A 14,525-nucleotide genomic window follows, 5' to 3' on the forward strand; every position below is an offset into this window, starting at 1 on the left:
AAAACATCTATTGCATGAAAAGTCAAAAACATTTAGCAAACTCATTCTTCATTATTAATGTATATAAGGTATGCTTATGTTCCATAAGAAAGCTTCTTTTGGAATATGTAATCAGGCCCTTTTCTTTTAAAGTCAGGACTAGTTTCCCTGGTGTCCTGGGTTATAAATAGGACTGTAGTCCATCTAACTAATTCAGAGCTCTCTTTGAAACTGTGTTAGCACTTCAGCCTGCTAATTCCCAACTAGCAATGTTTTCCACCCTCCCCAGTGATATTTAGCCATAATTAACTAAGCTGTGGCTGTTCACATGCCTCTCACAGCTGTTCAAGAAAGAGCTATCTTTCTTGTTGGCTTTTATGTTTACATGTGTAATTTTCCCCTAATAGCTCTGGCAAAGATCCTGTTTTCTTACAGTATTGTCCTGTCATCCTGCTGGCCTCCTCACAGAGTCAGAATCCCAAGTGTTGTGCTCGCCTGTGTGCACTGCTGCCTCCAGCATGCTTGGTAGCCACTCATTCTGTGATGATGAGGGTGCCTCAGCTGTCCTGGTTCTTAGGGGCCTTGAGCATCTCAGCTTTCAAAGGCTCTGTCTGTGACTCGTTCCCTCCAAGCACAATCTTTAATCCCTTGTCTACCTTAACCTTTCCCCAACCCCTCACTAAGGTTGCTCCCTGTAGTCCCTTACAAAGCCTGAGAAGATGACTCATTACTTACTGTGTCTTTCCCTGTCTCTCTGTGGCCCTTTGCTCTTGGTCATTAATTTGTGGAAAAAATTTTAAAAAGGTAGAAAGGTGGGATGGTATTTCTTTCTGGTATTTTTTTCCAAATCAGAGTCATTCATACATTAACTTACATATTCATTCAAATATTTATTTAGTGTGGAACTTGTGCCAGGCACTGTTCTAGGCACAGGGCAATGAACCAAACAGAAATTCCTTCCTTTGTTTAGCTTACATTGTAGTTTGAAAGATAACAAAACATATGATAAATAAGTAAAATATATAGTTAGTTAAATGGCAATAAATTTTACGGAGAAAATACAGTGAGGTATATGGGGAGTGCTGAGGGAGGGTGGTGATTTTAAATGGAGAGGCAAGTAGAGGCTTCCCTGGGATGATAACATTTAATTATTCATGGGTAGAGTATTAATTTCAAAGGAATAGCATGTATAGATGGCGGAGGAACAGGCTGTGTGGAGACATGAAGGGCTTCACATGGGTACTTTTCATTTTCAGTACCCAAGATCAGTATTCGAAGGAAGGTATCTGAAAAGCAATTGGACCTATGCATTTGGAATTTAGGGATGAGTTTGATTGGGAATGAGTATAGCTAGAAAAGAGAGATCCTGGGCTAAGAACCTGCAAAGGAGATTGAGGGAAAACTGGCAAGTGAAGAAGGAGAAAAACCGGAATTCAAGAGAAGAAGGTGTTTCAAGGAGGGAGGGAGTGATGAATTGTGTCATATTATTGTGAGGTAACAGAAGGACCAAAAGTTAACTATGGGATTTTTAGCAAGCTGCAAGTAGTTGGTGACCTCAAAAGCTCAGTCTTGGTGGAAAGATGACATCGATTCACTGTTCCTGCCCTTAAAACCTGTTACTCAACTTCTAAGAAAAATAGATGCTTTCACGTTACCCCAGGTGGTGGTACAAAACAATCCCATGCTGGGCTCTCTCAATGTTCAACTTACTTTTTATTGCATTGAAGACAGATAAAGGCCTTGCAAAAAAAAAAAAAAAAAAAGAAAAAGAAAATTAAACTAAACCTAACCCTAGCGTATGGTCAGTTTTCTAATGTATACAATTATTTATAAACACTTAAAATAATGCTCTTTTCCCTCACATTCATTACTTTTCTTAGATTTTGGAAAATAAATGAAAATCGAATTACGTTAAAGTATCATGAACAGGGCTGGTTGCAGTGGCTCGCGCCTGTAATCCCAGCACTTCGGAAGGCCAGGAGTTGAGGTCAGGAGTTCGAGACCAGCCTGGCCAACATCTCTACTAAAAATACAAAAATTTGCCTGACGCGGTGGCAGGTACCTGTAATCCCAGCTGCTGGGGAGGCTGAGGCAGGATAATCGCTTGAACTTGGGAGGCAAAGGTTGCAGTGTGCGAGGTCGCACCACTGCACTCCAGCCTGGGTGATAGAGTGAGAGTTAGTTTCAAAAAAACAAAAACAACAACAAAAAAACCCAGTAGCATGAATAGAGCAATATGCTTCCATTTTGCTGAGGTAAACATATAGGTTACAAAGCATTTTTCTTGTTGCAGAAATTTATATTAGGATTCTCTATGATCTTTTTTGAATAAATAGATCAAGAGTTTTTAATATAATGCCACTGATTAAATATGCTTCTTCTTGCTTCATTATCTTTATTTGCTACAAAGCATAGAAAGAAAGGTTAATGTAAAAACTGATTGTCTACACCCATTAGAATAGTTGTGGAGCTATTAGAATAAATGTGGAACAATCAGAGTTCTCCTACGTTACGTGTAGGAATGTAATTGCTACAGCCACTTTAGAAAACAATTGTTCAGAAGTTAAATATAACCCTACTCCATGACCCAGGCATCCTTTTCCTGGGTATTTGCTCAAAAAAGGTAAAAGCATGTGTTCACCCAAAGACTTATGAATATAGAGATGTTTATAGAAACCTTATTCACAATGGCCCAAATGGAAATCCCCCAAAATGCTCATCAGAAGGAGAATGAGTAAAGCTGACTCTTAAATAGATGAATTTATTTTATGGACATTATACTTCAGTAAAGCTTGACAAACATATTAAAGAAAAAGTAAGTACCTGCCTTAACTGAGGCAAAGTCACATCACCTGTGTTTTATGTTTTAGGGTCAGTCCCCGTAAACATTTTAATTCTGGGTGAACCGTCATCATAATAACTTGTTTTTATTTGATAGAAGGAAGTGATAAGGTACTTTCTTATTTCTCTTTTGTTTGCCCTGTGAATAGTACAGAAGCCAGTTAATTGATTGATTGGGTTCTATGAGAAAAGTGAAATGTGGTGTCCCTGTACTTGAACCAGACAGCGGGGCGTGTAGACAGATGGCCACAGTCTCCATATTCACTTCTTCCTGGAATCTTTCATATTTTGGCAGCAATTATAATTATTTGCAAGAAATGCCACAAAATGCCAAATTCTGAGAAAACAAAGAAGGTTTTGTTCCTTAGCTTTCTTCAGCGCTAATAACTTCAATCCTCACAGACACAGCAGAGGAAGAGCTCGTGCAGTGCATTAGGAATAATGAGCTTTGACTGGGGGTAAACATGGTAATCAGCAGCCCTCGAGAAAGCTCTGCCCAGTGTTCATGTGGTAAAGGGGGGTCATTAATTGTCTTACGTTCTCCCAGACTTTTAAAAAACTCATTATTGGTTATGTATACCACTTTTAGTTGCACATATGCTATAAATATATACATTTTTTAAAATCCAGGCTACCTTAAACGTCTTTGTTACAGCTTCTGAATAAGTGATTTAAACGAGTTTTCTGCTCCTGCTGTTCTTCTATTCAAAAGTCCTTCCTCTGACTCCCCCATATTCTACCCTATTGTGAAACTTACCATAAGTAAATTTACAAATATGCTTCTGTTACACACCAGTTTTATTTTAAACTTTATGATACTCTTTGTCTGAATGTACGTGACCCCTAAAGTTGTAACTATTATTTTGTCAGATAATTATATATGGTGACAATTCTTATGTTGCATTGATTTGGACTTATAAAACAATATAATAGTTTATGTTTACAATACAGTTTGTTTCTTTGAACAAGCATTTCTCTTTGGGGGGAAGGACCATGCTAAAATCTTTTAAATTTTTTTCTATAATGCGTAATACAGGAGCTTGTATAAATAGATCAAGTGTTGCTCAAGATATACTTAGTGTTTTTTAAGTATTCTCAATCTTTATCATCACCAACAACATAATCAAGTAAATTATTATTTGCTACAGAATTTTCCTTTTCCTTTTCCATTTAATTTCATTTGATGTTTAAAAGTTCCATTTCTTGGCCAGTAACAGTGGCTTACGCCTATAATCCCAACACTTTGGGAGGCCGAGGTAGGTGAATCACTTGAGGTCAGGAGTTCAAAACAAGACTGTCCAACATGGTGAAACCACATCTCTACTAAAAATACAAAAATTAGCTGGACGTGGTGGCGAGTGCCTATAATCCCAGCTACTCTGGAGGCTGTTGCATGAGAATCGCTTCAATCAGGGAGGCAGAGATTGCCCTGAGATAGTGCCACTGCATTCCAGCGTGGGTTGCAGGGTGAGATTCTGTCTCAAAAAAAAAAAGTTCCATTTCTTACTCAAAGTGTAAAGACTTTCAAAATATTTTATTTTTAAAAAATTTAAAAAGTTGTCATGTACTTAATGTATTATAAATGACGTAAAGTTGTGTACCTTTACATGTAAGAGAAATGTCTAACTTTCTGATATGTGGCTTACTTAGTCTTTTAAAAATTTTACATTGGTTTTTAGATATCAACGAATGCTTGGAGGACAAGAGTGTTTGCCAGAGAGGGGACTGCATTAATACTGCGGGGTCCTATGATTGTACTTGTCCGGATGGATTCCAGCTAGATGACAATAAAGCATGTCAAGGTATTTCTCACTCTTTTCATCCCCAGTCATTACGTAATTCTTCAATTCTGCCATGCCTCCTGATGATAGTCTGTGGTTTTGCCATGTAATTTATATGTAAATAATCTATGTCAATATTTGTTATTAAAATACCTGTCCTGGGTCTGCATCAAGTGCAGGAGGGTGTTGCTTTGTCCAACATGGTGTCAGCTGAAACTCACACAGATCAGAGCCATGTCCTCACTCTGAGTACTTCCATGCTGAGATCACCTGTACTTTGCTGTTCCTTCCGTGCTGTAACCTTGGTTCTGGGTTCAAAATTATCTTACAGCTTTTTTATGTCTTTTATGGGCATATTTTATGTTGTCTCATAGGTGATATTGAACTGTCTTTTTCTGACTCTCTGTTTTTACCCAGTATCCACATTGCTTTTTTTGTTTTTGTTTGTTTGTTTTTTGAGATGGAGTCTTGCTCTGTCACCCAGGCCTGGAGTGCAGTGGCTTAGTCTCGGCTCACTGCAACCTTCACCTCCCAGGTTCAAGTGATTCTCCTGCCTCAGCCTCCCAAGTAGCTGGGATTATGGGTGCCCACTACCATGTCCAGTTAATTTTTGTATTTTTAGTAAAGATGGGGTTTTACCATCTTGGCCAGGCTCGTCTAGAACTCCTGACCTTGTGATCCACCCGCTTTGGCCTCCCAATGTGCTGGGATTACAGGTGAGCCACTTTGCCCAGTTCACCATTGCTTTTTCTCTTCCTAAGAGGACTCACTTTGATCAAAATCATGAGGAAGGGGATTTTACATTTTTTCAAAGTGCTGTCACAATTAATCTTCCAAACAGTACAGTAGACACAGAATACTAATAAAAACACAGCAGCACAACACAGGTACTAACAAGAATAATCACAACAGCTTTAACTGAGTTTCTTCAGTGTGCTGAGTACTGCAGGTATCTTGGTATCTCTTTGAATTCTTACAGCAACTTCAGAGGTAGCTTTTCTTGTATTCGTTTTGTGCATGAGTAACTGAGGCTCCAATAAGATAAGTATGCTGCTCTCTAGTGAGTGGTAAAGTCGATGAACTCAGGATCTTTTCCCACTGCTCTTCTCTACATTGCCATACCACTTAATTGTTACATTTATAGCCAAAAGAAAGAAGACAGTGAAGTTAAGCAGCCCATTGAGTCATTTCAACACCATGGCTAAAAGAACTACATTCTCTGGATTCTGTATCCCAAAATTGACTTGCCCTAAAACCTTTCCTATATTTACTAGTGTTAGTAAACCCATATCTATATTTTCCCACTGAAGATTCACACTTTTATTTACCTTTATATCTACTTATTTCTGATACCTGACAAATACTATTTTTTCTTATTGTTTCTCTACCATTATGGAACTGTAGTGTATCCCAAAGCACAAATAAATAAATAAATAGTTAGAGTTACTTTTTATCCACTATTACGGAATATGTATGGCTTTTTAAAAATTCTGTAATGCCATAAATTATATCTCCTCTCACATGTGCCAAATAACAGTATTCTTGTAGGAGAAGATGGTGTCTACTGTCTAAGTTATGGCACTGGAATTATATTATACATCTGTATCACCAGTCACACCCAGCCATGTGTCAGAGATAGGAAAAAACATAAACCTTTGAACACAAGGTTTTTAAAAATTAATTCCTTTGCTGATTCCAAGATTTAAACATACACCTTCCTGTACTTGATGTGAACCCAAGACAGGTATTTTAAAAATTGCAAGATTTCTCATTTGAGATCATGTATTTATTCACCATCCTGATGCAATAAGGTGAAATTCAATTTTTTTAATGCAGAAATTAAATGTGGTTAGATTTAATGCAATAGAGAAGGAACGTTTGAATTATAAATGTATATAAGAATATTTCCATTTGGGGACTATTACCTTTTAACAAAATGAATCTTGATTTATTTGAAAATCCCAAGACACACACACACACACACACACACACACACAAGACCAAACCCTGAATCTTGTTTTTATTATAGGCTTTTTGACTTAAAAGTATATTTTCTAATTCTTCTCATCACAATTTTTTTTGGGGAAATACAGGCAAAACCAAATCTTAATATAAATGGACCGAGATTTCATGTTGCATAAATTTAACTTCTGGAGTTAAATCACAAGGAACTAATTTAGTTATCTGATTCATTAATTGCACTATTCTATTCTCTCAGTATATTAAATGTGTGTCTGTGGTGTGATATCACCTCTCAAATATGTGATTACTCCAAACATACTGGGTTTTGTTGACTCAATAATTATTAAATTGACTTCATTCTCTGTCATTTTATTCCTCTTTTCCAGAATAAGTTAATATGTCTGAAAAATGTAAATCTAAATAAATGAGAAGCATTTCTGAAGTAGGTCTTAGTACTGTTTAAAGAATAGTGTCTGTGAATCTCTTTTATCACCCACCATCTCCTGTTAGAAGCTGTATATGATGGCATATATATTCACATCATTTTGAATTATCTCTTTTCACTCTGTCACTAGAGGCAGTTTTGTGATCTTTCACTCTGCCTGAAGTTAGTAGCCTAGTTTTCTCTAATCCCTTCATCATGTACATAGGTACATCCCTTGGATTGTACTTACTGAGGCATTCTGTAGAGAGGTGTAGATTTCAGAGTTTGTTTAAAATCTGAAAATATAATTGATGGCAGTGCTAATAACCATGGACATGTTTGAATAACAGTGTGTGATAAACTTTAAACTTTACCTAATGTTCTGAAAATACTTCTGTATTCAGTAAAGCATTTTCAGTTGGAAGCGTGTTTAAGATTTTCTTTCCCACACAAAACTAATGATCATATACAGACAATATGGAAATTCCATGTTAATAGTCTCTTTAGAAATGTGGTAGGATACATTTGAGATTCAAAATGCAGTTCAGTTTCATGTTTTGATTTACGCATGCCAAATTTTGGATTTCTGTGGAATCGCGGACCCATGAAAGAAACCCAACTTAAATAGAGTCTGGCTTTCAGCTCGAAGTTACTAGCAGCATAGTTCAGAAATGCCTCAATAAGTACAATCCAAATTGAATGCATATGTTTCCCTAGTTCCAAATATTCATGTTGTTCTTTCTTAGCAGTTTCCTGGAAAAAAAAAAAAAAGTCTAGGAATTCATCTTCAGTTCCTTTCATCAAACTTTTTAGACAATTATTTGTTAAACAGCGACTTTATTGATGCAGAAACTTTGTGCACATTATTCCCTAGGCAAAGTTGGAAAGCATATAGTATTTAAAGGACCATACTGAGGCACAGGATAAAATAAGAAGGTTAAGAAGAGGGATGTCAGGTAGTGCTAGGGCTTAATAAGATGGATGTAGGTCCTAGGCTTGATCTCCAGGCTAGAGTAACTTCATACCGCCTTCTTCCTCAGATGGAGGTTTATTGGGCAGCAGGTTGTAAATAAAGAATGGATCTGAGGACTAAAAGGAGGTCAAAATTCAAAAAATATGGTCAATCTAAGGTAGTATCGATAGGTAGAAAACAGACATTATCAAAGTTTTTTATAAAAGAAGAATTTCACAGGATGAAATCATATTGAGAAATACGTAAGTTGAAAATGATTCATTGACCTTCCTTGAAATATCTAAAAATTAGTGACAGTAACAAGAATAGGAGAATTGTTAAGAAAGTATGAGTAATTCCTGCTTGGTTTCTTATTTTGATTCAGCAATGGGCAGGCCAAATAATGTGAAATTATGTGGCAGATAGAAGGGTAAAGAGTTCAGGATTAATAAAGGAAGATGTTTAAATCAGTAATTGTTAGAATTTCTGTTGCACAGGAAGATCAGCAAGTCGAAAAGAAGAGCCTCAGGAGATTCTGGCTGTAGGGAAAGAGATGACTTTATTGAGGACCACTGGGTCAGTGGCCAAGCATGTTCTAGCAGCCAATAGGAAGAACATATAATATGTACCTTTTCCCTGTTCTTATTAAGCTTTGCAGTATTCGCGTGGGTTCTTGTATGGAAGACCTCTTTTGTAACAGATAAAGGGAGGGCCTAGGAGAGTTCAGGAAGAAAATGACTTTAGTAGAGCTATGCCACCTGAATGCTGCTGCTAAGGACATGTAATCGTTTTTATGATCCCAATTAACTAAAAGAAGCTTCACCAGTCACCATTCAGTTAGTAGAGAAGGAAAATAACTGAGAAATTTTGTGAGGGACAAACATTCATATGACCCTGTCAGTGTACTTAATAGGCATCGGGAACTCAGAGCTTTTCAGCTGAAATCACTTCTCAGGGCGCCATCAGTGTCATGATGGACACAGCTGAGTAAGCCAACAGTTAGGCATTTGCATATCAGAACCATTGAGAACAAGTGAACCTTTCTCTAGGTGCATTATGTTGTCATTTGGGGTACTGTTAGCCAATATAATTAGAACTGGTTTCAAAGAGCATTTTCCTTATAGTAAACAGTCCATGTGTTATCAATGTTTATAAGTACCCCATGACCCTGGCCATGGGGAACACAATTACTCACAGTGAGGACAAGCTGAACATAAATTGGACAACACAAGTTTATGGCATGATCTGCTCGTGAGCCTTCATAATAGTGGTTACTGCTTATTGACCCTTTATTGTGTGGTAGACACTGCATTAAGCTCTCATTCGCTGATTTCATCATTGGAAAGCCATGCAAACGTGAATTTCCATAGTCTAAAAGGCCTTCTTGGCCAGACATGGTGGCTCACCTCTGTAATTGTAGCACTTTGCAAGGCCAAGGAGGATCACTTGAGGGCAGGAGTTGAAGACCAGCCTAGGCATCATAGTGAGACCCCATCTCTGCAAAAAAAGTTTAAAAAAATTAGCCAGGCATGGGACTAATACCTTAGTACCAGCTACTTGAGAAGCTGAGGAGAGAGGATTACTTGTGCCCAGGAATTTGAGACTGCGGTGAGCTGGGATCTTGCACTGCACTGCAGCCTGGGCAACGGTGAGACCCTGTCTCTAAAATAAATAAATAGACCTTCTTTTACTTGCATTTTATTTCTATTACCCATTTCCAATGAATTACAGGTTGGAGTCTATTTCATTTATATATTCAGCAGACATTTGCGAAGTGCTGTTTATGAGCCAAATACTGTAAATAAGACATGTCTAGCCTTGCCCTTAGGAAGCCTGCATCCTAGGGATGGATAGGTAGGAACGTAGGAAGGTACTACAGACTCTTAACGACTGCGTGTGTGGCAATGGGAGAGGACAAAGGAGGACGCAGCATTCTCACCAATGGAGAGCATCTCTCAGAGTTATGGAGTATTCCTCAAGCCACTATATGTCTAAGATAAGGGTAGCTTTGGGTTGAACCTATGAAATTGCTTTTTTCTGCAGTTCAAAATGGTTGAACATTGGCCATTTCCTTGGTCAACCTAAATAGTTTCTCTCTCATAATTCAGCTTGTCCTGTGATCTATGGACAAATGATATAGTTGGGCCACTAAATAAATGTCCAGCCGTGTCATAATAAATTTCTTTACCATCTGTTTGATAGAGGTATATGAAGATAAAACCAATTTTTTCAAGTTTTTAAGACTCTCTTTTAAATTACAGATATTAATGAATGCGAACATCCAGGGCTCTGTGGTCCTCAAGGGGAGTGCCTAAACACAGAGGGCTCTTTTCACTGTGTCTGCCAGCAGGGTTTCTCAATCTCTGCAGATGGCCGTACATGTGAAGGTAAGATAAACCATACGAAATGATATTGTTGTGTGATAAAGAAGAGAGGAGATTGCTTTCACTTATAGAAAGACTTGAAGACACTAAGAGGTACTCCATAATTCACAGCCTCAAAGCATGTATGTGCATCAAAGTAACCCACACCCGAAAGCATAGCTCAGGGGTTGCTGGGATTTATAAATGGGATAACCTAAGGTTATGATGATAAAAACATTCACAGATGGCTCCACAACTGGTATAAAATTAATGAGTCCAAATATGCAGGGACTGATAGGAGGCATGAGGGAGACATGAAGGAAAACTGTGGCAACTTCCCTTTCACCCGAGACTGTCCCTGCTTTGATTGTGCTTCGTGTAGATTGTCTTGATCATTCTGTTTATAAAAAAATGTCTTGGCCGGGTGCAGTGGCTCACATCTGTAATCCCAGCACTTTGGGAGACCGAGGCAGGCAGATCACGAGGTCAAGAGATTGAGACTATCCTGCCAACATGGTGAAACCCCGTCTCTACTAACAGGTACAAAAATCAGCTGGGCATAGTGGCATGTGCCTATAATCCCAGCTACTTGGGAGGCTGAGGCAGGAGAATCACTTGAACCTGGGAGGCGGAGGTTGCAGTGAGCTCAGATCACGCCACTGCACTCCACCTTGGCAACAGAGCGAGACTCCACTCAATTTAAAAAAAAAAAAAAAAACTGTCTTGTGGCTAGGAGCAGCGGCTCACACCTTTAATCCTAGCACTTTGGGAGGCTGAGGCAGCAAGATAACTTGAGGCCAGGAGTTCGAGACCAGCCTGGCCAACATGGTGAAACTATCTCTACTAAATATACAAAAATTAGCTGGGTGTGGTGGCGGGTGCCTGCAATCCCAGCTACTCAGGCAGGACAATCAGTGGAACCTAGGAAGCGGAGGTTGCAGTGAGCTGAGATCTCGCCATTGCACTCCAACCTGGGCGACAAGAGCAAGATTCTTGATTCTTCTGTGTCACTGTGAACAGATCTTCTAGAATTCTTCGTCTAATATCCTTATTTCCAAAGCAGTGTATTTATTTACTGTCCGTATTTATTATCTCCTAAAAGCTAATTAAGCTGTAAGATGTTAAGATAATGCTGTTGGCGTCCTACTTGAAACCTCTGTATGTTTGCAAGGATACAGCACTGGTTATTTTCATAAGATTTGTGTTCTCGATGACCTATTATAGCTTGCTAAATGGAGGAATAATTTACTGAACCATTTTTAAAGTAAACTGAAAAGATTGCCATCATAATTTCAGTTGATCTCTTTTGAGAATCTAGTTATCGAAACTCAGCTATATTTTAAAGAAGTAAATTGCAAAAGTTTTATTCTGGGTCTAAGATAGTGCCCAGATTCTTTGCTCTAAAAAATAATGCAACAGGAAGTATCTGCTCCTTGCTAGTACCACAATGGAACCAAGCTGAGTGCCAGCAACCAGGTTCATCTGAATCTAATTATTATATTGGGAGGAATCAACTGATCTTATAAAAAGCAGGAGATTGTTGAAATTACCCTCCTGCTGAGCAGACAAAACATGGATGCCAGATTTGACTTGAATTGGGAGAGAGAGAGTTCAGGGTAACAGATTGAGGGATTTGGAAGGGATGGGAAGTTGGGAAATGGAGGAAGGCAACATAATAATGTGGGTGATGAGAGATTTACAAGAAATCCATGCTTCAGTGGTTCAAGTTTTATGTTAATTTTATATTTAGAACTTTGAGACCAGAGCTTTTAGAAAAGACACTCTATGCATGCATACATTCTTCTGCAGAGATTACAGTAGTCCTCCACTGGAGGGATAAGGTGCAGGCCCATCCAAGTTACTGAGAAATAGATTTGCAGAATTCACAAGTTCCAGAAAGATGCAGGTTCGCTTTGTTGCTTAGCTCTAAATCATGCCTGGTAAAGGCCACCACTGAAAAATGGTCCCTGGTGACATGGATGAACCTGGAAACCATCATTCTCAGCAAACTGACACAAGAGCAGAAAATCAAACACCGCATGTTCTTACTCATAGATGGATGTTGAACAATGAGAACACATGGACACAGGGAGGGGAGCACTACACACTGGGGTCAGTTGGGGGAAAATAGGGGAGGGACAGCGGGGGATGGGGAGTTGGGGAGAGATAGCATGGGGAGAAACGCCAGATGTAGGTGATGGGGAAGAAGGCAGCAAATCACACTGCTATGTGTGTACCTATGCAACAATCTTGCATGTTCTTCACATGTACCCCAAAACCTAAAATGCAATTAAAAAAAGAAAAAGAAAAAGAAAAATTGTCCCTGGTATAACTGCTTATGGTTGTGCCATGCAAAATTATATTCAGAAAAAAAAAAATGTAAGTGACCTCAAGTGCTCACTAGTCAAAGCTGTTGTTCTGAAAGAATATACCAAATATAAATATGTTCATATTTATTTTTCCTTTTGTAGTTACCCATTTTTATTGAATTCTGTGCTTTTTTAACACGGATTTCTGCAACTTGAGAGTTTCGTAATCACTGTAATTTAGTTGCAGCTCTCTTTTTGTTGGTCATTTACTTGGCAAAGACTTGAATTTAAAAAGGGGATTTTAGAAAACTTGTATTGCTTTATAAATTACTGTACTCATTGAGTATACCCTTTTTGAGGCTTGATCCATACTTCCTTGACTCCAGAAACCGGACAATTTTATAAGTAATGAAACCCAAGTTAGAATATTATGTTGGTATTGTACATGGTAGTATAACTAGAAATCTCCATAATTATTATGCATGTTATTCTCTTTCTGAAATAAGTTCTGCATGGATTTTATTATTTATGGGCTTAATCCAATATTCTAAATTGGTCCAAAGTTTCCTTTGTTAGACTTCATCTGAAACTTACGGCAGTCGTGCTATGTCCTGATTCTACCTCTAGCTGTGCTGCGGACAAAGCCAGCTCATGTGATCAGGATTCAGCAGTGAGACTGATGTGTTATTGAAATTTAGCAATGGAGCAGTGTTACATAGTACTTGAATTAACACTGAGGAGTGGCTGGCACTCTTATGCCCATTTACTGACTTCCTTCTGAGCTCCTGCTTGAGGAGCTGAAGCCGTGTTGACGCCAGGGTTGACCTGCCCTGCTCTAAGCAGGGCTAAATAAGCCCTGCAAAGCTAAAGGAAGGAGGGCCCTTCCCTGATTTCCTGTGACTTGGAGAAGTGTCAGCATGTAGTCATAGTTAATGAACAACAATGAAGAGGCAAACTCTGTAAACATGAATTGTCTTAAGTGTAGCATGATGGGTTCTATAGAAATAAAAATGGCACCACTGGCTCCTTCCCTTCCCTTACATGTGTAGGATGAGTATTTCTAATCTGAAAATCCAAAATCAAAAGCACTCCAACTTCTAAAACTGAGTGCAGATGTGATGCTCAAAGGAAATGCTCATTGAGCATTTCAGATTTTAGATTTTTGGATTAGGGAAGCTCAACGGGTAAGAATAATGCACACATTCCAAAATTACCACCATCCCCACCAAAAAAAAAAAAAAAATCCTGATAGCCCTAAGCATTTTGGATAAGGAATACTCAATCTGTATATGGTACTCTGGGATACATACCTGGGGGAGGAAGCAGAAGCACCGTGGTTCTCCCATGTAAGATAAAAGATGGTATAATTCCAAGTTCAAGTAAAGTGAGAAGTAGATGGTAGGTGAGCAGCTATTTGTCATTTATTCATTCACAGAACCAATATTAGCTGAGCTCCTATCTGATTCCAGGCCCTCTTCCAAGGGCAAAACACAGTTCTTGCCTACATGAAGCCTACTTTCCTCTAGGGGAATTGGGGTTAAATAAGCCAATAGTATGTGTAGGATACATTAAGTGTTTATAACATAGCATAGTTACCCTTTATGGATATGAGTAAGTGCAGAATGTAACACGCCATATATAATACAATACACAGGTTACGTTTTTCAAATCCCAGACTTGGATGTCAGGAAATTGCAGGGGAGCAGGACCCTTTTGGTTGACTTCTTCTGCTACATTTCCCTTTTATCTCAGTTATGGTTCATCTCCTCTTCCCACCTTCTTTTCACTCTATAGCCAAAGCTTTTATCTTGTGTATTAAAACAAAGGAAACGTTTTCATTCACTCAGCTCATTGTTTTATGTTCCATTTGATCATATCCATTTGTTTAACAAAAAAATCGTAATTCTTTTGCCT

At 38.4% G+C, this 14,525-nt stretch overlaps 1 protein-coding gene across 11 annotated transcripts in view; it reads left to right on the plus strand.

The window, feature by feature from the left end:
* LTBP1 (latent transforming growth factor beta binding protein 1) overlaps positions 1-14,525 on the plus strand; it is a 476,883-nt gene that overhangs the window by 377,733 nt on the left and 84,625 nt on the right. For all 11 annotated transcript variants that reach the window (XM_039478754.2, XM_039478757.2, XM_039478764.2 and 8 more), the window contains 2 exons: positions 4,500-4,622; positions 10,201-10,326. In XM_039478754.2, the coding sequence (XP_039334688.1) occupies positions 4,500-4,622; positions 10,201-10,326 (249 nt within the window). The remainder of the gene's footprint in view (positions 1-4,499; positions 4,623-10,200; positions 10,327-14,525) is intronic.

Source organism: Saimiri boliviensis, chromosome 1 (assembly GCF_048565385.1).
Source record: "Saimiri boliviensis isolate mSaiBol1 chromosome 1, mSaiBol1.pri, whole genome shotgun sequence".
Lineage (NCBI taxonomy): Eukaryota > Metazoa > Chordata > Mammalia > Primates > Cebidae > Saimiri > Saimiri boliviensis.